Here is a 23,371-nt window from a genome sequence, read left to right on the forward strand (position 1 = left end):
CCATCCATCCATCCATTTTCTAAGCCGCTTCTCCATGAGTGCATATTTATTAGTTATTTTTGAATTTGTGTATCTGCCTATACTTTGAACACACGTATTTTTTTTATGTCATTCAGTCACCTATTCAGCCTTTAGCCCTTTCCATTTACAGTGGATTTATAAGGAGTTTTTTAAGTCTGAATTGCTTTCTGAATAAGGCTCAGTTTAGGGCAGTCAATCAGAATAGAAATCATCTACATATATTAGTTTTAAAGGCACATTAACAAAAACAGTTTCAGGAAGCTGGGAAGTTGGCTCAGATGGTTGTTCCCTAAAAAGTTAATTTGTATAATGTGACAGCACTTGACAAGAAACGGGAAGAAACATTTTAATGAAACAATGTTTTATTTTCCTGCTCCCTTCAATATCACAATTCTTTCAGGGGTTTTTTTGGCATGACCCTTCCTGTTTGTTCATAAAAAAGAAAAACAATGTACATTTTCAAGACACTCAGAAGAAAGAATTAAAGGTACACTAAGTAATGTTTTTTCTGTTTAATCATATTTTAATAACAGTGATTACAGGTAACCAACGGAAGCCTCTGTTAACCAGTTTTATATAAGAACTGTTCTACTTTGTGTAAATGTCATTATTGAGTGGCTCAATAAAAAAAAATACTATTAGCTGATTGTAACTTAACGGAATGTAATTGCTTTTAATAATTTAGCTTGCCACTTCATAGCGAAAGTAGCATATTTTAAAACTACGTCATATTGTAAATATATCTAGCAAATTATTGTACAGGGAAACTAAAGCAGTGGCATAGTTATTTGTATATATTAAACCTTAAACATTTTCTTAATATAGTGCACTGCAGAGAAGTCATTCTTCAAGCTCAAAGGCCATCATGAGCTATAAGTTACTATGTAATTACATAATATTTTGGGTTATTTGTAGTATTACTGGAACCTTAAAGGACATTTCTACTTAGTGTACCTTTAAATGTCATCAAAATCAGACAGATCTAAAATAAAAAAAACAAACAGTACAAAATGAGAGCGGACTTAAGACTACAGCACTAGACTCTATGAGACCAGAGCTAAATAATTAAGAGAGCACAAGACATGACTATTACTTATAGCCCTTTAGCATTATTTAATAGGGATTTTTTTTATGTGAATTAATAGTGAAAATTTAGATGAATTCTAAGTGCACTGTGTGTGTGTTGCAATGCAGGCACTGATTAGTTGCTTGCAAATGGCACTTCATCAACAAATACCACCATACGAATGTATGCTTAACAACTGAATTGTGCTAGGACATCACGCACGTAATTCTAATAACTAACAAGAACAAGTAATACACTGCTGTAAGTCATTCATGTTGTCTTTAAGACGTGTTAGAGCAGGCTGGATAAAAATATCCATTTTGGAGGGAATAACAATAGCAAAAATGATGGCGGTGGAATGCTGATGGGAGTAAAAGGAGATAACAGGTAGTTTTATTTGGGATTGCTGTATGCGAGGGGGGAAAGCACTGAAGTCTGGCTGCAGTCATGGAGACATACAGGGTAACGGAAGATGCTGTAGACTACTGCTGCTCTTTTTTGGCTTGAGCCTCTGCCTCCTGAAGAGAGAAAAAAAACACAGATAACATTTCAGGTCAAACAATGCGAAGAATGAGCAGTTAAAGATTTACTACTGTTTACCCCAGAGCTACTGGCATGCGCTTTGGTAGGACTGCTTTCTGCCAACATGAGTTACATAAATGGAAAGTTTCGTAAACTAGTATTTCTTGCAGGCAAAGACTGAGTATTAATTACATCATTCACAATACAACGACATAAATGCTGCAGAGTGGTGCTCAAAACTTCCATAAAGCTGCTTTTTTAACCAGCTTGCCAGTTTAATAGCAATGACACTGCCATACTTGTACCAGGATTATTGTCTGAAAAGGGTGGCATTTGAAATGAGTGAAAAAAATCTTTAAACTATTTTATTTTCCAATATTATCTGTTAACACATTTAATGAAAAAAGAAGTTGATGTGCAATGCATTTTTAGATATTTAAATAAAAAAATCTGATTCTGGTGTGTATGTCACTGGTGTTATATAAGTTTTTTATTAAATTAAATGTTATTGAAATTTTTCATGTGAATTCTTTGCAAAGATGTAACAAATACAACATTTACATGCTTTTATAGGGTATCTTTATTATCCTTATGTCTCATGTACATAGGCTTTTGGCCTTTTTAGCCTATTTAACACCATTGGTAACACCACCAGTAGTACAGAGTATGACAACTAATGATTATCTCAAAATTGCTGACACATTTAGGTAAAGTGGCCTTGCTTAAAAATGATAAATTAGTAATTTAGCACTTAGCAGTTTTATTTATGAAATTATTTTGAATAAATATCACATCTTGGGGATTTGGCAACCTCAACACTAGAAACAGGCAGAAGTTATTGCAATTTGATTCAGTCAATCTTTTGACCCAAAAAGTGGTCAAGTGAAAATGAACAGAAACACTAAAAGCGTTTTAAGTGAGAAAAAAGACAACATTTGGGCATTTACATTTTTTACAGTCTTAATGAAAGACTGTTTGAACATCCTATGTTTGGGTGATGTTCTAAGTTAACACATCCTCTGCAGGGAACAATCTTAAATATGACATTTTCCTGCAAATTATAGTCCACATTTTCTATTTATTGGCTGAGTTTAACATATTGCGGAAAAAACATAAGGCCACAAGTGCATAATTCATGTGAGTAATGCATTTCTTATCACTAAACAAAATGAGAACATTGATTGAAACAAATAAGTGAAAGCATGTTTTTAACTTCAACAACACTTTAGACACATTCTGCCACCCTATCCAGATATTGACCCACCAGTGTGTCACCCTAACATACCACTACCATGTTAATGTCACTACTGTGCTATAAAAGGTCCACCATAGAAACACCATCTTGTGGTGGTTCTATGGTGGTCCATTCATTGATGGATGGGGTACAGAGGGCTAAAAAATTGTGCAGCAACCGATGGGCTACAGTCTGTAAATCTACAGAGTATACTTATTTTGTAGGTGTACCTGATAAAATGACCAATAAGTGCAGGCAAATCTGTGTAGATGTACCCACATGGTTGAAAACGCTTCTTTATGGTGATTCATGCTGAAATACATTATATCAAATCTGAGCAGTGACAAGGCTTCTATTCTGAGTATTCTGCCCCACCCAATTCAGTTCCCTAGTAGGTGGCTAGGGAGGGCTAGAGAACAGAAACAAGGGAATCTGTGAATTAGATCAGAATGGGGGCTAACCTCACCCTAAGCTCAGCAGTGAGCACTTGCTCTAAACAGTAAATATCAGCCTCCAGGTCCCTCCAGTAGTTAGTAGGGGAGAGTAAGCAGTAGCGCTGAACAATATGGATAGTCACTGTCATAACAATCCATTTCTCCATCCATCCATATTTCTCCATACCATTTCAGAGATATACAATGTACATGTTAATGTACTGAAAACATGATATTGAACATTTAATGTGTCAATTGGATTAGATAGCTTCATATTTGGCCAAAACAATTTTACGTTTGATTGGGCCATGTAAATGCTTTGATTGCACAGTACACCCTTCTATGATATCAGCATTCTGAAGCCCAGTGTCACAATAACGCTTAAAGAGTGTTGTACAGCCACAGTAAGCAGGGCATCTGGAACGGAGCCGGGGCTCATCAGACAGGATTCTGGACCCACTGAGGCATGCTGCTGGCCTTTAAGAGGGGGCAGCAGCTTAATTAACGCTGGGGCTGATGGGAGCTGGACAGGGCCAGTACTCCACAGGGTTGTACCAGCCCAGCGGGGGCAGGCACCCGGCATGCCAAATCCGATAGGGCGGCTGGACTCAGTGCCATTATTGTTATTCACTCACACTCACATTCCGGTGAGCATGAACATTAATAATATTTCCAGGTGGGAATAAAGAGTCTTTTTTTCAGGGGTCCCTATTTGTTTTTTAAAATATATACCTTTGAACCTGGAGGAGCAGTCAAGCCTAGAAATGCATACACAGCATTGTCTTCTCGAGCATCAAAGAAGGCCTGGTAGTTCTGTATGTGGGGATACAGAAAAAAATCACAGAATTTCACTGTTGGGGGCATGATTCATTCACAGAATACATTTTTAAAGCTTAAGACAGACAACCACAGAAAGGCATATTGAATCTGGTATGCAAGCTTTGTGTTGCTGGCTGAGGCACAGACAAGCTCAGAAAACTGATACACTTGAGATTATGTATGTGGTTAAATGTGCGTATGCGTTTGTGTATGTGATCTGTGCTCTTAAAGCAGTGGAACTGCACACTGTAATCTCACACAACAAAGGAAGCAAAAGCAAAGAGCAGGTCTTTTCCCAGCCGCCTGCTCCAGCTGTATTTGTCCTAAAGCTAGTGCTTTCTTTGTCTGTGGAATTCTGTACTGCTTGTTTTTCATTTGCTGAAACAAGCTTGGCTGCATTCAAGCCTTGTCAGGAGTCTATGCAATTGCATCACAACACAGGAGAAGAATTTGCAGTGGGTGAATGGGAGGGAAGATGCAACACTAGCCCGTTGTTTCTCCAGTGCTGGGCATGATTTATAAAGCTGTTAGACATCATGAGCATCATTAAAATAATGTGTCTCTGACTGAGTATGTATAAAGTAGAGACTATTTTTGGGGTGTAATGTAAGGGAAATCTGACTAGCCTTGTTTTTAAGCGAACAGTACATTAGAAAAGCCCAGTTCATTGTAGTGGAAAGTGCAAATGAATTACTAATAGCTAGTGTAGCAACTTGCATGCCAATTGCATAGCCAATGTTGTGCTGTTAAACATTTCCTGAACAGCCTTTTCTATATAAGCCTCCAAAAATGAATAAATATATAATTCAATTTCTATATAGGCCAACAAAAACAAAAATGTTGAATTCCTTATAAAGCCTATGGTGATGCAGGTTTGTTGTGACAGTGGCCATTATAGCTTCACACAACTCAGAGAGTGAGAATAATCATCACATCGAAAGTCATTTTACAAGTTAGTATCTGTGCAGGTGTTTTTATTTGTAATTGGCTATGTGGAAGAGTGGTTAAGGCTTTCTGGATTTGAGAGACTGGGAAACAGCTGCTCTATAGTCAGGCACAACTCTAAATGCAAATTCTGCCAATCTAATTAACAATAATCTAATCTCATTTGTGCTACATGTAGTGAAATCTACCTGTGTGTCACTGTAGCCTTTAACAGTGTATCTATCACAGAAATGTATGTCATGTTCATTGTGCAATCTTAATGCCCATTTCATGGAAATAGCCTTTGAGGACGTCTGGAAGACCATCAAATCATCTGTCATTTACATTCTTTTTTATCAGGGATTTAAAACTGACCCCACAATATCTTTCCTCATTGAATATCTGTGGTGGGAGTGGGTTCCCTGTGGCTGGCCTGGAGTCTTCAGGTACATTTTCTCGCATCCATTTCCTGTTCTCCTCATTGGCCGCAATGTCGCACTCCTCAAACTCGATCTTATTCGCTGCCAGGAACCCCATAACGTCCTGCTGCTGTTTCTTGATCTAAGAGGAAAGACACACGATAGAGGATTGAGCCAATGACACTAAGCCGATGCTCTTATCAAAATGGGTGACTGACCTCAGTGCCCCCCCCCCCATTTGCAGAACAAGACATTCCTTTGTGAAAGGACTTGTAGGGATCATCACAACTGAATGCATGTACTGTTAAACAGAGGAAATGGTTCTTAATTTTGGTTTTGTTTACTTTCTAACTTCCTCAAACAACTCTGGTTTCTTTAGTAAATAAAATGCAGATATACAGTACAACTAACACCTCAAAATGCAAAGTTATTATAAAGATATGATTCTGAAATGCTGTATATATATAAAAAAACAGCTTTGAAAAAAAAAACAGTTGATGTATATTGAAAAATAAAGGTGGTATTAATCATAAGATAGCATTTATATTTCTTTTATATGTAAAGCCCACTCCCAACAACATGAAAAGAAAATCTGGAATGAAACTCTTCATATTAAAAACATAAAATTTTACCAAATTTTTTCCCACTTTATCAAACATCCAGTAAATGTAACAGTTTTTGTGTAGTAGTTTATGTAGTGGTATAAAGTAAATGCAAAACTATGAAAAAAGTGCTGATACATGCACAGACGTCTGAACAATCTGTTAAAGTGAGTAATGTCTTCTACAGAAAATTCCTTGAGTAATAAAAAAGAAATATATCAAAATCACAATTGAACCTTTCTGTAGAAAACAGAGAAATGTGGTTATCTGAATTCTAAAATATCATCATGATCACACAAAAATGTCACTGCATTACAGTTAATCTGCATTGCCTCTGAAATTCGAAGCCCCTGTCAGGAACTGCCAAAAACAGCATACCAGCCACCTCAGGATTTAGCAGAGAGGAAAACTGCATATTTATTAAAAGTGATGTCAGTGGCTGATGTTGTTTAAAGCCAGCTGTACCATCAAAACTACCCCACTAGTTTCAATTACTAGGGCGTTAAAAGTTCAAAAGTGTAAGAATGCAGACTGTTTGTCATCTTGCAAATCACATAAATAACCTGGGATTAACAGTTAAATAATGGAATGCTGTAGTTATTATCACTGCAGAAATAAAGATTCGCAGATTGCAGTCAGTCAGATGTGGTAAGGGTTTTAAGGTGCTAGGACTTTTCTGACTATAGTGGGCGGTTCCCAGAGGGAAGAATGACCCTAGAAGGAGAGACGGAAGCCAGGAGATCTAGTGGGACTCAGTCAAGGGAGGAGGGAGTTGGTCAAGCACAAACCAAATAAGGCAAGCTGTGGGGAAGCCAGCCATGGCCAACTTCCAAATGCTAAACAGCCACCAGATAGAAGGACAGACAGACAGGATAGTACAGTGGAGAGCTGCAAGTTTGGTTTTCATGCCACCTCAACAGTGACTTTTAACCATTTACTGAATAATAAGGATCTACTGAAATCTGGTAGTAAGTAAATGGCTCTCTATTGCAGGAATAGCCTGATGTTTATCCTGGAGAACCCTTCAATGGTTCTTTAGTACAGGCAATGCTTCTATGACAACATAAAGAACCGTTTCAGTGTTTCCAAAACTTTTTTGACCAAGATGGAAAACCTGTTGAATGTGGTTCTTTATAGTTAGTGTTGGAATACGTGCAAGTGGACTCTGACTCCATTTGCAGTATGAATCATCTAGCACATAACTCTGGTCCTGAAGGGCTGGTGTCCAGCACAGTTAGGTAATTTAACTGCTCAAGCACACATGATTATACTTTTCTATTAATTGCCATGTTTAGTGGGAGTGTTTAAGCAGGGGAACCACCAAACTGTGCCAGATACCAGCCCTCCAAGACCAGAGTTGTGCACGTCTGATCTAAAAGATACATGTGTCAAGTGTCTGCCACTTCAAACTAACTTATGCAAAAACTATTTGCCTACATGCAAACACAGCTAGTTTAAGAGTATCATTGTCTGGAGACATAGAGCACACATGCAAAACCAGCCAACAGCTGTGTTGTGCCTTGGACAGCTATGGAATGCCTGGAAATGGGTTGCAGCATTAACTCAGCAGCCATTGCGAAAGCTCTCCAGAGAGAATGTAAGAGGATAGCGACTTTCTCCTCCAACTCAGACACTCTTTAGGAGCAGAATCACTCACAAAACCCCTATTATATAGACGCCAGGCTAAATTCAATTTTCAGGGAGGACGAGCCAAATATTATCTCCCCTTTTTGATGACTGTTCTTGAAATTAGCCCTGTGCAAAAGCACAGGGTACTTATACTGGACATAACAAGCCTCTCCTTGTTCCCTCTTGCTCCTGCGCATGGGTGGGAATTAACAACCTCCAGAATTTTCCTCCCATTTCTTTATCAGAAAGTAAGGAATGCAGGAAGTCAGATGTGATGGGGGTGCTGAAATATGAGCATAAGAATGAAACAATACTCACAGCATAATATTAGCAATGCAAACCTTAGCCCTTCCAGATTTAGAATTCCCTACAATAGCACTATTCAAGACATTGCCATAGCTCAGGTAATATTGTTATGACAAACAAAGACACTGTGAAATGCCCTAACTACCCGGATGTTAATGATTGATCAATGCTAGAGAACAGCAACTGCCCCTACATAATACAGAACACTGTTTTGTTTATTACTATAGCCATTTCTCACTGCATGCATGATAACAGTAAACATTTCAGCATGATGTAATCTCACTGATGTTGTTGACTGGGCTCAGTTGGTGTATATATACTGGATTTATTTCATCAAAGTCTACTCTTACAGTCACAGGGGTGAGACTGAATCAATATCAATCAGTTCACTGTAATGGCCTGCAGTATTGATCCTCTGTACTATTAAGCCACTAAGTCAATGGACAGACTGAAGGACGAAATCATTACAATTTAACATTTTAAATTAGCTGGATAATTCTGAACATGTTAGTGAAAACAAGGCTACCTATGCCTTTCATTAAAATTGACAATCATATACAGAAATGTATAAAGTCTTATTCCGTAACACTGGCTGAGGTGAGAGCAGCTGATGCATGTTGGAATAAGTCTCTATAAAATGTAGAAAGGGTTTATGTCAGTTGCCATGAAAGGCTTATAGGTGCCAGGGAGCCTTACAAATGCTGCCCCTCTGTAAATGTTTACCAACTCATTATTTCAAAGGTGTATCTGCCCGATTGGGAGGGTACAACCCAATGAAATGTTTCCAGCTAAAAGAATAATGAGAATCACAAGGGAAATGTTTTCATCTTCTAGAGAAATTCACTGTATCTTTAACTTTATTTGGATCTCAAGTTATGGGTGGGGGCTGCAGTTCACACAGTAAATAAATGATAAGCTGCACCACTGTTCCAGTTTGTTTGTGATACCTCTGCTTTACAACTGACCAGAGACAGAGATTTAACACCACTTTCTCTCTCAACTATACAAGTGTAGAGCAGAGTTTCGAGATGATTACTTTCAAATACAAGGAGAAGGCTGTGGGACAGTTATAAAGGACCAAAGGACTTGGGCCTCAGCCCACAAGACACACCTTCTTTGGATGACTATTGTGAGGTCATTGCTTTCTATCCACGTTCAAGTTTCTCTCACTCCAAAGACAACAGCTGTTTTTTACTGTGCTGAAACTATTAGACAACTTCTCTACCCAAAACTAGAATTAACTAACTAACTATGGAACAGACGAGCCCATGCAGGCAAAGTCAGAAGGCACTGAAGCAGTCAACCAGAGCTGGGTGATATGGCCAAAACTGTTATCACAAACAAAATTCATATCGTTTGATATTGATATTTATTGCAATAAATGTCAAATCATTATTTCTTTCGGCTTTGAAGGCTGATTTTTGTTCCTGGGTGGTTTTAAACTATCCTGTATGGTCAGAACATGACAAACACTTGCCAAACATTAGAAAGTTTCACAAATCTGTCCTGTGAGAGTGGGAGAAAGTGTCTGGTGAGCTGTTTTTACTAGCTGGAAAAGCATGGCTGCAATTTTTATAATGGTTTGATTGCATTAGCAATCAAATCCTTACAGCAATGTTCAATATCTAGTGAAAGGCCTACCTAGAAAACTGTTGTGACTGCAACAGAGTTCAGATAAACACTATAAACCCTCTTAATACCATTTATTTCAGAAGAAAATAAGTTGGATAAGCAAGTCTACAAACTTACGTTATATAATATGAGTGGATATATTTGGCATTAACTGTGGCAAACACTAAGTTATGGCCCTGACCTTTCTCTGTAATCTCATTTACTATAATCAAACTGAAAAAAATGGATAGTGTCTGAATTTCCTTTCAGCATGATGTAACGTTTCATATTTCACATGTTTGGGCAATTTAAAGGCCTCTGAATGCTGCCTAAATTATGTGCTCCTCAGTGGCAGTAAACATGGGCAGTACAATATGATTCAAACTGATAACAAGCCATCAAGTCACTTTTACATTGCTTGATGCTGTGCTATTGTATTGTGTACTGATAAGACAGAACAACCTTTGTTCTTCTACCTTTAAATGTTCTGCAGACTTAGGACCAAAAGTGATTTTTAAAGCTTTATATGTGCATGTATATGTGTAAACCACCTAACCTGCTACATAAGACTGACATAACCATGCTATAAATATGCCATTTAAGATGTCATGTGTTGTCATATGATGCCATTACAGATTTTGTTCAGTAATATAACACTTATATGTTACACATATATAAAACATGTTATATTTGATGTTGTTGAATGCTTATGTAACTTGCTAGTTAGTGTACTTTCATCAGCCTAGTTTTCAAGACAACAAACATCAACTCCTTCAATGGTCAGGGTTTGCCAGCAGGCCCAAAGCCTGGAATTTTAAAGGGTTAAGAAATGATGGTAATGATATGACACCGTTATATGACTGGACATCTGTCTCGACAACTTATGGCAGGATATGACATGTGCCATGACATGTTCACAGCATGCTTATGTCAGTGTTGCACAGCAGGGTTCAAGTAAAGTGCTACTGAAAAGTATCTGACCTAGGATTGCAGACAATAGTTGCACTCTTAGGCAAAGCATATAGACTGTATTGCTTGGGACATTTGGCTGTACTGCAACAGGAATAAGCCTTGTTCTGGTTCGACTTTGCCCGCTGACCTTGTCAACATATGTTGATGCCTGTAAACCCTACAGGATGGACCAGGGAAAATTAAGTCAAAAGGTGATCATATACACACACACACACACGTATATATATATATATATATATATATATATATATATATATATATATATATATTAATCTTTTTAAAGTTGTTATACATCCCACCTCCTCACAACAAATACTGTTTGGGCATTATTATTATTTTTTTATTATGTTACGTATAACGTTAATGAGCCTGTGCATCATGGGTAATGCTACTGTATGCAAAAAAAAAAATGTCTTATGAACCTGACATAACTTTCTTGAACGGTTCAGCTAAAATATCACTGAAAAGCCATATCCCGGTATGTGTATTTCATACTACACTGCAGTAGTCAATATATTCTCCAGCACTTCATTTCAACAAGAACAGCAATAAAAAAAATAGCTTGAAGCCCTAATTTGGAGCAGTGACCGCTGCTGTGTCTGCATTTCTACATCATGTGTAATCACACTTTGAAACTTGTGCTAACAAGGAAGTAGGGAGGAGTAAACTCAAGCCATTTTTTTGCCGTTCATATTCAAATGCATCTGAACGGTAGAACAAGAGTGAACATAAACACAGGGCCTGTGTATAGACCTGTTTCAATATTCCCTAACTGAGGCTTGAATGGGTGAAGACGTTAAGACCTATAGCTCTAAAGTAACCCCAGCTTTCAGCTAATACTAATCTAATGCAATAGCCTGACAACAAATACGAATGGTAGAATGGTCCTAAAGTTACAGGCATGACCGTTAGAGCAAGCATATGAAGTATTCCACACAAGTGCACTTAACATTTCTAGAAGTCAATTATCCAAGACCACGTTATGACATTTGATCTTTCAAAGCTCCCAAAGGTGCATTCAGTCAGAACTCTGGAAGGTGGGCCTTGATGTTACATAACTTGGATCCTCTAAGCATAGCATCTTCAGTTAACTTACCAAATTAGGAGGAGCCAGCTAAACTCAAGTCACATCTGCAGACTATTGCTCTGGGGAGCAGATTCCCAAAGAGTGAGCTGTGCTTAAACATCAGCATCTTTATCTGACGCTTTAAAGACAAAAAGTAAGGCAAACTCCAAATTAAAGAAGATCTGAAAGCATCTCTGCCTTAAGCAATAACAACTCATTTTCTATGGCTTTAATGCCCTTGTGGCACTGCCATGTATGAACAGGAGTTTCTTTCAACGTAGCTCAACTTCTGCCTTAAGTCTAGGTGACACTGACAGAGACGCAGGAAATGGCTGCATCACTGTGCCACTTCAATGCCATATTTAGAGTTATTTATTGAGAGCTATCTCTCAACTTCCTATGCTGGCAATGTACCACTTGGAAGGGGTGTAGCTACGTGAGAAGCCTAGTCGAGGTGGAATCCCTTCTGGAACAGCATCCTGCTCTGCCTCTCTCTCTACCACAGCCTTTATGTCTGTCTGGAGAGGAATGCGAGAAGAATCTCACGGCAACATCCTGTAACCAGTTCATAAAGCGAAGCAGCTGGTTCATACAGCAGCAGCCCTCAGACAAGGTTTCAAGCAGCATTTTGACATCGTGAGCGGACTGCACCATGTTAGCAGCTTGCTTTAAATCCGCTGAAATTGTTCAAAGATCAAAGTTCGTCCATCAGTCATTCGCATCGTGCTCGCACGGTTTTATATGTGAGCCGTTTGTCAGTGCGCTTACCGAGGTTGATCCCGACGACGTCGCAATGTAAACTTTGATCACCATGGTCTCCAAATCCTTGTGAGACAGCAACAAAAAAATCCCTGGTGAGCTTGCGAGGGTGGTGAAATGACAGCGAGACGGATTGTGCACTTTCCCTCGTTAAAAGTCGTAGGCTAGTGGACTGGCCTCCCAGCGTGAGAAGTCTGCAAGTCTGCACAGACCGCTTAGTCCTCCCAGTCTCTTGATGGACTTCGTCCCCGCCTCCTTTCTCTACTACCCCTCCTCTACTCGATAATAGTACACTGATAAGGTGTAAAAATACATTTAATTAGTTAAATGTAAAAAGGGAAGCCGGACAACAACATATCCTCCATTATGAAGCATTAGCTTAACCATTGGAGTAGCCTAGCCTAGCCTGCAGCCTGCAAAGAGAACTGTACTGCAGGCTAAACCTTCACAGTTGGACTGAACAGCTAGGTTAAATAACAGGCGAGGCCACAGCTATTCAACAGTCAGTTAACTACTTGAACAATTTCAAGTTTTGGCTGTATTTACTTGAATAAAATGTGTAAGTTTAATGGTCTACAGTGGGTGTGGGGGTATGACAAAAGCATAACGTCATGTTCAGGATGTGCAATATATGACATTTCATTTGATGTGTAGGAACAGACAAAAATGACAATATCTAATAGTGATGTAATGAGAATCTAATATCGTCATATTGCCCACGCCTAGTCTACAGCATGAGCTCATCCAACTTAAAGGGGAACTCCGCCGATTTTTAAAAAATTCCGCGTAATAATAAAACGGCTGAGATGTAAACAACGTCATTTGCTGGTTTGGTGTGAAATACTACATTCAAGAGAATCTTAAGAGTCAGAATTGTTCACAGTGGTGCTGATAGGAACCAGACGTCCTGAAGAGTTTAATGCCTCTAAAAGCTTCCTCAGAGAAAGTTATCGCATGACGCGTTCAGACATGAATACGATGATCCTTTATCCCACACTGCACTGAACTCAGTCCATAATTATGCTTTCTTTACTGAGGAATGCAGCTGGTCAGTGTTCTTTAAGTGATATCCAATTGTGGTGTAATATGGCGTAATCTTTCGTGATTAGACAAATATGGTCATAGTGCCTATTTTTCAAAAATTCTACATTAAATGCTTGAGATGTGAAGAAAGTCATTCAGAGTGCTCTGTCCTAACTCAGAATTGTTCACAGTGGTGGTCATAGGAACCAGACGTCTGAAGGGCCTCTGAAAATTCCCTTACAGAAAGTTATTACATGTAGTGGTTAGATTTGCTACCAGATGTCTGACATATTGTTTTATGTTACCTTCTTGATAAGGTTTTGGCTTGAAATACTTTATTTCCATCCAGGCATGGTGGAGGGATACTTGCAGGGTATTGTAAGGTAGAGAAAAGAAAACTTGTTTTTTTAATATTATTATTATTATTTATGCCTATTTTGCCATCATAAACATTACATATAAGACTCAAAAGACACGTTTAGATTCACTGGTGGGTTTTGATGGTGAATAAAATGGCGATATTTGTGATAACCTTCGGTTGTCACTACCACTATGAAGAAATCAGAGCCTGCTAAGTTTCTCTACAATGAACCACTCCACATTAAACCCCACTGAATGACTCTGTTTACATCTAAAGGACAGGATTATTCAGGATTTTTGAAAAACGGTGGAATGCCCATTATTGTGAGCAAAGAAATGTAATGCAAAGTCACTTTTTCTTACAGAATCCAGTCGTTTTCTTTAAATAACCAGCCGCAGCCCAATGGGAGTTAAACTCAGTTCGTTCCCTCTACTGAGGGAATATCTTTTCTACCCTAGGTTACGTGGGAAACTGCTGAAAAATCAACACTGTGATCTCTGCTCTTTGTTCGACTCCTGAGAGGAATCGGTGAGTTATGTTTCAGCATAAACGTGCTGTTCAGGCCGAATCTGCTCAAATGGCTTCCACAGAATTTTACCAGTGAACGAGAGCGAATGATGCCACCTACAGGCGCCTTCCCAGCTCAGAGCACAATAGAGGCTCCTTTTTTGTTGTTGCTGTGAATTTGGCAAAAAGGGAAAGACCGGCGAGAATGCACCGGGCAAGGAGGGCGCCATTTTGGAGCTCGGCTGAATATAAAGCACGACATAAACCTTTACGAAGACTTGCTATCAAATGGCCTTTAACAATGCGATGTTTCATACAATACACCTCTTATAGTTGGAAACATTGGGAAAGAAGCGTAACGAACCGATTCCAAGTGCTAAAAGCAAAGAAATATTGACTGAATGATTTGTGACTTTCTTAACCCCTGCTCCGCTCGGGCAACAAGCTTTTGGCGCGTACGAGAAACACCGGCTTGGTTATTCTTCTTCACTCGCAGCCCTCGACGCCGGGCTCTGATTGGTCGAGCGGACATCAATCACGTCTTAGCCGCTCCCCTCCCCCCCATTCAGCCACTAGCTTTAATGCTCCTGTGTGTTTACTACTGTATTTAGGATAAGGAGACGGTCACGTATATGCTGTGAGTCGTCAACTCAAACTCTCGCTTTTAGTAGTATTTCAAAGACACCCTTCAGGAATTCAACATGCCCAAAAGAAAGGTATGTAGCCTACTGTTCGTGCAAATACTTTCACTGTGAAATCAGAGAAGCAGTTAGCCATCGACAGCTTGCTGTTTGTTGTAAAGCCATCTCCACAAGACTTGGCTTTACACGAATTTGTTTAGTTTGCAAAAATATACTTCTTTCCTAAATATTTTAGGCAAATCTGTGATTTTGTTGCGGTTCAGACGGCTTCAGTTTGCATTCTTTTATCAAATTGCACACGTACTCTGCCTCTCCAAGCAGTCTTGCTCGGTGGAGTCTGAAATCTAGCTTGGTCTCCATGCTGGTGAACCTCAAGCAGCCATGCTTTGCAGCTCCAACTAGTCACTGTGAAAATGACCGAGAACAAACGCCGTTTTTATCACCTTAAGCGCCCGAACGGGGGGCAACGGCACTCGAAAAAACGACTTGCAAAGCGTATTTTCGATCGCCCTTATCGATATGTACCATCACCGTGTCAAAAAGATATATTTGTTATTTTTTCTCTTTGTTCGTGCTGCCAGATGGCTGCAGTTGCGCTCAGTTTACGGCAGATGGCGCTGCGGTTGTTCAAGTCAGCCCCTCCCCCTCTCTCGCATCTCCCGCCCTAATTTTTTGAATTTCTGCAAGGGTTGGTTGTGCAGATGGGGCAAACTAATAAGGGGTGTTAGAGATGTCACACTTCCATTGTCCGCTGAACCCAACTCAAATAAAATAGACAGATTCTGACTTCTCTGATGTTACCTGGTTTAAACTAAAAGCAAAAATAGTAGGTTGAAATGCCCCTGCAGTTTCATCTTAGAGAAGCAAAGACCCATTTGTTTGACTTGTTTGTGAATCTTCCAACAGGGAGCAGAGGGTGATGCCAAGGAGGAGGTATTTCTATCCATCTATCTATCTGTCTATCTACACACACACACACACACACACACACACACACACACACACACACACACACACATATATATATATATATATATATATATATATATATACACACACACAATTGCATGTTTTATTATTTTTTCTAACCTTTGCAGGTAAAGTAGTTGTAAAGTAGTTTCTTTTAAAATGTTTTGTCTTTCTGTAAAAAAGTTGATGTACTCTCTCTCTCCAGCCTCAGAGGAGATCTGCACGGTTATCTGCAGTAAGTAGTTAATAATACATGTTTTAATTATACATCTGTGTGCATGTGTCTTCTTTTCATACATTACATAACAGTATTAATGTGTAATAACTAATTGTTCATTTTATAATAGCAGTATTTATATATTTTCAATATGTAACTTACAGTTAATGTTGTTTTTTTACAGCGACCGGCTCCTCCCAAGCCTGAACCCAAACCAAAAAAGACAGCTAAGGTAAAGACAAAAACTTAGACCTGTACGCTCAATAGGCAGAAGAAAAGTTGTTGACGAAAAGAAAATGATAAAACCACAGTAGTCAATGTCTAGTGAATGTAAAGAAAGTAAAACAAAAGTTTTGGGTGACCTGCTCAAATGTTTTGTTGACTTTCTAAGGGAAAGCAAGTACAGATGCTCTACAGGTAACACACCTCTGCACATTTTAATGTACAATTACTCTTTTTTTGCTGAGTTTAACAGAAAATGTGGCCTATGCAAAAACTTATGTTTTATTCTTTTTAAATATGTTAAAGTCAGCAATAAATAGAAATTTTGCATTAAAAAATTGCAGTTTTTAGGAACACACTACATTATTTTCACTTAGAAAATCAACAAAACATGCAGCTCAACTGGGTGTATTCACATTTTTGCATACCCTGTTTGACCTTAGTCGAATGTTCCTACACAGTGTACTTGGGTAAAATACAATGACATGACCAGGCTAATTTACAACACTATATTTTTTTAGTATTCTTTTTGTTCTTCTTATTATTACTATTATTATTATTATTATTATTATTACTCCTAGATAAGATGAGAAAATATAATCCTTTATTAGTCCCACAATGGGGAAATTCTCAGTATTACAGCATCAAAGGGAGAGCAAGGCAATCAAGAAAAAGAAAAGAAGAAACAAGAAGAGAATTTACAAGCAAGTAATTAGTCGTGTTAATTGCTTGACAAGGTTTTTACAGTTTGTTACTTGTTCCTTCATAGACAATATATATAATACTACAGAAAAAAAAATTATGTACACAAAAAAACTATATAAAGGATTATAATTTAATAAAAGCTAAGATATTTACATTGTAGGGTATTTTGCCAGAATTTCATGCAGATTTTATTTACTCATTATTATTATTATTATTATTATTATTATTATTATTATTATTATTGTTTTGTTACAACAACCATCAATGGTATTACTATGATTACTTTGAGATTAAACTATATAACATGCATAAAGAATGCAAACCTATAAACTTACTCTTTCGGTTATTAATCTTAAGGTTTATTCTGCAGTTACTTGCATGTGTATAACATGTACGTTACATAACAATGAGAGTAAGGAACCATAGTGTAGGGCCACATGCAGACCTGATTTAACTTATTGTGCAGAAATTATACAAAACATTGAAATATAGATCACATTACATTAGAAATGTTTCTTTAAACCTAGTCATTTTTATTGCAAATGAAAAATGAGAGTGAAGAAAATTTAAGACACTCAGTATCATCTAATGTTATTCCTGTCTCTCTGAGTTCTGAAAAGTACACTACAAATGCTGTCTTCTGTTTTGTCCCTGACAGAAAGACAAAGCAGTTAAAGACAAGAAAGAGGACAAAAAGAGCAAGGCAAAGGCCAAGGAGTCCACAGAGGCAGAGGCCAATGAGGAGAACCACTCAGAAAATGGAGAAGCCAAGACCAATGCGGTATGTGGGGAGATATCAATGAGTACAAAGAACAAAAGAAATTCTGTTATTTTAATGCTCATGTATAGTGGTCCATTTCAGCACAACTTTTGTCATATAGGTAACATATAGCTAGTGGTGTACAAACAGTCAAGGGGAAGCTGTGTGTCATGAGACGGCTGACACACTTTGAGTTCCTCATATTACTAGACTGATGAAATTCTCAGTAGTGATTACTGATGGGCTCAAACTTCATTTTATTACACTTAACCAAAGAAAAACTTACATTGTCACCTAAGAAAAACTCAGTTTGCTCTATAGTCCATGTAGTTACTGACTTATAAGCCTTAAGCTATAATAAACTTGGAATTTTGAGGGGTTAATATAATATGCAGGCATGTATTCAGCCTATAGACATTAAGCTCTTTCATCTTATAATGTTTTAAGATTATATCTGTTGAGCTTACTTGTAAGACATATGACTTGCACTCATACAAACCTTGCTTTATGAGATGAATTGTCACAGGTGCTGTAAACTGATACTACACACAAGTGCAGATTCATGATGGAGCATGTTCCTTCACTTCTTCAGGTCGAGGACACTCCTGAAGAAACCAAGGAGGAAACAAAATCCGAGTAGCACCACTGCCTCCCATCAGTCCCTCTCTTCCTGTCCACTACTCCCCTCCTCCCTTTTCTCTTATGCCCTCAAAACGCTCCCGGTCTCATGTTATTGCCCCTCTCTTCCAGGCATATTGTTAACAGAGGAATATTTTTATCAATGATTTTATAAGTATCAGTACAGATTTTTAGCACAAACTTAAAGCTAAATGCGGAGCACCTTGCAGATTTGCAGTGGTCATATCAAATGTCTGCGAGATGAACACACTAAAAAAATCTTTTTTTAAATGGCATTTCATGAGTGTCGATAGATTGTTTGGTCTAGTAAGAGCATACCTGCTTCTACAGTTTGAGTGTTGTCCTGTTTTCCACCCGCCCTTCCCTCCCTCTATCTGAACTATATTACCATATAACGAGTGATTTTTCTCTTTTTTTACCTTACGTATGTGCAGTGAGTCTCCTTCCTTTTGTTTCTTGTACTAGATTTTTTTTCATTTCAATGTATTGTTCATAAGACAGAGGAATACCAAGAAAAAACATCTGAAAACATTCCGGGGCAGAGTTACATGGGCTGACCTTTATTTCAACCTACCCTGCAGTTAAAAAAAAAAAAAAACAAAAAAGGAAGAAAGAATATTTTGTTTAAATTAAAAAAAGATCAAGAGCAGCTCAACCAAGGCTATGCTGTTATACGAGATTTTCTAAACAATGACATTTTCTAGGATGAAATTCTAACCTTTATTGACGTGTGCAGGTGTCCATGTACCCTATCTAATGTTCTGGATGTCTCTTAATAAAGAAAACTGTAGAATTTTCCTCACCTTTGCTTCATGGCGCTTCTGTTTCATTCTTCTTCTTTTTTTTCGTTCTTAATAATGATGCAGTGGGGTCCAAGAGGGATCACTAGTATTTTCTGAATTAATACCAAGTTTTTCATTAGAAGTTTTCATTATAGCAATGAATGTAAAGCAGAATCTTTGAAATGTCCCCGTTTTTGCTTTAATAACTTCCAAGTACTCATGCTGGCTTAGACTCCACAAGTTTGTGCAAAAGCCTCTAAGGAGTATATCAGATCCACCTGAGAGTCGTCTGAACATGTGCTTTAATGGAAGGAATAAGACTTAAACAACCTTTTTGTGCAAAGGTCCTAACATAGTCAATGTTAGAAATGTGCATAAATTTGAACCGTAACCTGGAAGTAGTGCAAAATCGAATATTTCTTTACTTTTCAGCTTTTCAAAATTCTGAAACTGTTTCTAGGTTTGAATGTTAAAGTCAGCACAAATTGGAAAGTGCAATGCATTTTCTTTCGTATCATGCGTTTCAAAGTGAGACGCAGTATCAGGGAAAGTTCCTGAGCATTTTACTCAATGACTGGTTGGGGTAGGATGGAAAAAATTTATGGTTATAATAATATAATTTTTCTCCACCAGCTGGTGCCTGGTGATGTATTCACAACTTTAAAAATGTTACTATGAACTGCTTCATATGAACGGGCATAATTTAACAAGGAATAATTTAAAAAGAAATACCAATTTTGAATTCAGACTAAATTCTTTTTAGTTTAATTATATACATTTACATTTTCCACTCTATACTTTTGAAGTACTTGTGTTAACTACCCCTTCTTGAGGTTCATTAGTCAAAGTTGATTTGAAATGGTGTTGATGGGATTTTGGCCTTCTCTTGCTGGCTTTGGAAAGGGAGGCTGATCCTCCATTGATATAAAAAAGAGACTGAGAACTTACTGGCGAAAAAGTTAATGGATAGAAACCGAAATATTGAGAACAGAGTATATGCACCTTCCTGAGAAACATAATTTCCTGGGTATGACCACGTGTTAGCCCATTGTCCTAGTATAATGTGCTCTTTGATAGGGCTGTTCTGCTCCTGATATCAGTTGGCCTGAGCCAGCCTGCCTGCCTGTCACTGGGCACAGCAAAAGCGACATTATGTGCCTAAATGCATGACCTCATCCTTGCTCTGACTCGCCTCCTTATAACCAGCAAAAAACAGCCATCTACAACAGAAAGAAAACGTCAGGCAACTGGGCCCTGAGCGAAAAGCCTGGCTATGTCACAAGTACTGACTTCTCATCTGTTATGATTGAGTCTGTGGAGAAGATCAAGTTTGAGTTGCTATGAGTGCTCTGGGCCAGCAAAACTGTTCAATTGGTTTGACATTGGATGACAGAATTTATATTTTGAAGTTAAAGTAATTGATATTGAAACGGAGGTGCAGAGGGAAAAATCATTTTCATATTGATTGTGGGTTGAAAATTGGTTGATAAACAGTCACCTTCATAAATACGTCATAAATAGTGACCTCGTGTCAGCCGAATTAGGTGCAGTTATCAGTGCTGAAATTAGGCTTTCTGACCAATGGACTAAACTGTCTAGTCTTATTGGTAGAACATAGCAACATAAATACTGCAGCAGTTTAATTCTGTCAGTAAACAAACGTGCAAAACATATTTTTGTGGAATGTGCAAAGGTGTTTTTTTCAAGGGTAACTTTCAAAGATGAGGCCATCTTTTCCCAGAGGAGAATTTATGCTAAACATGAGCATCCTGTGGGCTCTACTGTTAAGTTTAATGGTTGTACTTTCACTGATTTATGTTTATTCACCAAACTCAGCAATTGCCCAAAGTCTTGTAATATAAGGATGTTTTGAGTAAGCTGTTTTTCAGTCCTTCTCTAAGTAGTCGAAATCCTAGTCCGTGATACTCCACAGTATGACACAGAAGCAGCAGATAGAGATTAAGTTAAAAAAAGCTGCTGTACTTCTTTAAATAGCCTTATTCACAAGGAGGCCATTTAGCACAGGGTGGGACCAGGGTAATCTGTCAGCGCTTATGGAAAACTTGACCAAAAGTTTGATGTGTCCCATATAAATTTTGAAAGTGACAAAAAAACAGCTAAATGAATCTGCAAAAACGTACTAATCACCCCAATACTATGCAGCACCAGCTGCCACTTTCATGACTCAGTTTGACCCATGCACAGATGTGAACACAGCTCCACACTTGTTTGGATCACTATTAGGATTTCCTAAAATAAGGGCCTACATTATTTTTTTTATAGCTAAAAGCTAGTAAGCTATCTATTTACTTCTTCTTCTTACTTGCTCGTCCATATTTTCCAAAATCAAAAATATTAAGAATGTGTGCTTTTCTGGGAAAAGGGTACAAGAACATTAGTGAGATGAGGTACTGGACGGTGCTCCATCACTCCAGAGAATGCAGTCAGTTCAATTCACTCAGTTAGCTAGGTCTTATCTCACGATCTCAAGCTACACTTCACATTTCTCATGCATTTTATGTCTCTTGTCAAAACGACTGACGTATTATAACACTCATGAAGTTTCCCACTACTCCAGCTTTACTGCCTAAACCAATCTGGACTGGCAGGTTTAAAGAGAAGGCAGGAACTCTAGCAAGTCAGCCACTGCCAGTCCGCGTGTGCTTTAGATCACTGGTGGCGGGGTTGATATCCATAGCAACAGTAAACCATTATACAACAGTTAGTTCCGGCCAAACAAGCAGATTGATTGAGAGGCATTCTAACCAGAGCCAGTTTATGAGGTGCCTGGCCACTTCCTATCCCCCCCATTATATCAACAGGACTGCTAAACAGCAGGGGGCACCCACGAGCGAGTCCTCAGTGAATGGGAGTAAATGGAGTTCAACGGCTAAAAACAAAACGTTAAAATAGTTTCTAATCACTCACCCAGGACGTTTATTTAATTTTAGAAAGTAGAAGAATGTATTTCACTTAAGAAAAAAACAGAAATCTTACCTATATATTTCCTTTTTTTTTACAGCAAACTGATTTTGGGCAGCAGAAGGCGAGCATTACTGCTAGTGTTTGCTGATGGATTGGTGAGCGGAGCAGTATGCCAGCGGTATGAGACGCTCAAGCCATTTGAACGTTTTTACTTGTTACTTTGCGCTTAATGCGGCTGTGCAGCGAGTGGGCGGAGCTTGTACGGTGATGTAGGAATGAGCTGCTTGTTAAGGAACTATAATTTGGTGGAAGGAACTGAACATTAAAACATATTAAATGCGGCCCAGTTTATTCATTTCTTACTTTATTTATTTAACTGTTGTATTAAAAAGCAATAGAATATTCAAGGTCGTGTGTTATCGTAAATAACATCAGGCTGAGAGGGCGACCAAATCACAGGCGTGATGTTATGTCGCGATAACTCTCTCTCTCTCTCTCTCTCTCTCTCTCTCTCTCTCGAGTTCTATTGCTTAAATGACACATGTCTGTGGTAAATCTCTCCTGTTACACGCACCTAAGATTTTCACACACTTTCCACCTCTGTAAGTGTGATGTGACAATAAATGTGATTTGATTTGTAATGATAAAACTCATCAAACCAGTGGGAAGATCTGGGCCTACACTGTCCCTAGCGTACACATTGGAGTATGTTGCCATGCATCTTCCCGAACATATACGTACAATGCCCGCAAATGTTTGCAGATACACAAACACATAAGTATAAATCAGCCTTTGCGGGTACCAGACTTTACCAGAGGCATGGATTTACATATTCTGCTTGAATGAATGAAGTAAGTGAATTGGGTGAATATTTATTTACTTGAGCTATTCAGCAATTTTTCAGCATGAGATTTTATATAAAATTGTTTCATATAAGGTATTGACCTAGCTGTTATGTATATTGTATTATTGTGATGTTATCCATTTGACCTTTTTTGTAATAGATGTTATTGTTTTCAATAGTTTGAAGAAGGGGCTTTTAACAAATATGATAGCGATGGCTAAGCTAATGCTCGCAAGCAAAATAGTTGCTATGTGAATAAGGTGCATGGCCTCAGACAGCTGTGAAGAGGTGCAAAGGTCAGTGGCCAGTTGGTGGGCAGAGCAGAGCAATGCACAGCGGTGTTTGTAGTCTCAAAGGCGAACAGACACATGCCTGAACAGATGTGTGAGTAC

The 23,371-nt window shown here is 38.3% G+C and overlaps 2 protein-coding genes across 3 annotated transcripts; one reads left to right on the plus strand and one right to left on the minus strand.

Moving 5' to 3' along the window:
• Nucleotides 1–361: 361 nt before the first annotated feature.
• Nucleotides 362–12,648, minus strand: sh3bgrl (SH3 domain binding glutamate-rich protein like). Its single transcript, XM_017703723.2, has 4 exons — nt 12,394–12,648; nt 5,396–5,581; nt 4,010–4,090; nt 362–1,605 (listed from the first exon to the last, which is right to left on the minus strand). Exons 1-4 carry the CDS (start codon nt 12,436–12,438, stop codon nt 1,570–1,572), a joined length of 348 nt encoding a protein of 115 aa, XP_017559212.1. The 5' UTR covers nt 12,439–12,648; the 3' UTR covers nt 362–1,569.
• Nucleotides 12,649–14,825: 2,177 nt separating this feature from the next.
• Nucleotides 14,826–22,445, plus strand: hmgn6 (high mobility group nucleosome binding domain 6). Of its 2 annotated transcripts, none has more exons than XM_017703724.2 (6): nt 14,826–14,991; nt 15,823–15,849; nt 16,091–16,120; nt 16,287–16,334; nt 17,688–17,810; nt 22,233–22,445. In XM_017703724.2, exons 1-6 carry the CDS (start codon nt 14,977–14,979, stop codon nt 22,281–22,283), a joined length of 294 nt encoding a protein of 97 aa, XP_017559213.1. In that variant the 5' UTR covers nt 14,826–14,976; the 3' UTR covers nt 22,284–22,445. The 2 variants fall into 2 exon arrangements, with proteins under 2 accessions (XP_017559213.1, XP_017559215.1); XM_017703726.2 differs by lacking the exon at nt 22,233–22,445 and adding an exon at nt 18,382–19,230 and having other exon boundaries at nt 14,833–14,991.
• Nucleotides 22,446–23,371: the final 926 nt, after the last annotated feature.

This window comes from Pygocentrus nattereri, chromosome 8 (assembly GCF_015220715.1).
Source record: "Pygocentrus nattereri isolate fPygNat1 chromosome 8, fPygNat1.pri, whole genome shotgun sequence".
Taxonomy (NCBI): Eukaryota; Metazoa; Chordata; class Actinopteri; order Characiformes; family Serrasalmidae; genus Pygocentrus; species Pygocentrus nattereri.

What these genes read in the sequence shown, in the direction of transcription:
- sh3bgrl (XM_017703723.2), bottom strand. Translation starts at nt 12,438, where the DNA reads ATGGTGATCAAAGTTTACATTGCGACGTCGTCGGGATCAACCTCG. An exon ending in ATGAGGAAAGATATTGTGGG is followed by an intron (nt 4,091 to 5,395) that starts GTCAGTTTTAAA and finishes CCCCACATACAG; the next exon opens with AACTACCAGGCCTTCTTTGA. An exon ending in CTGCTCCTCCAGGTTCAAAG is followed by an intron (nt 1,606 to 4,009) that starts GTATATATTTTA and finishes TTCTCTCTTCAG; the next exon opens with GAGGCAGAGGCTCAAGCCAA.
- hmgn6 (XM_017703724.2), top strand. An exon ending in AGGGTGATGCCAAGGAGGAG is followed by an intron (nt 15,850 to 16,090) that starts GTATTTCTATCC and finishes CTCTCTCTCCAG; the next exon opens with CCTCAGAGGAGATCTGCACG. An exon ending in AACCAAAAAAGACAGCTAAG is followed by an intron (nt 16,335 to 17,687) that starts GTAAAGACAAAA and finishes TGTCCCTGACAG; the next exon opens with AAAGACAAAGCAGTTAAAGA.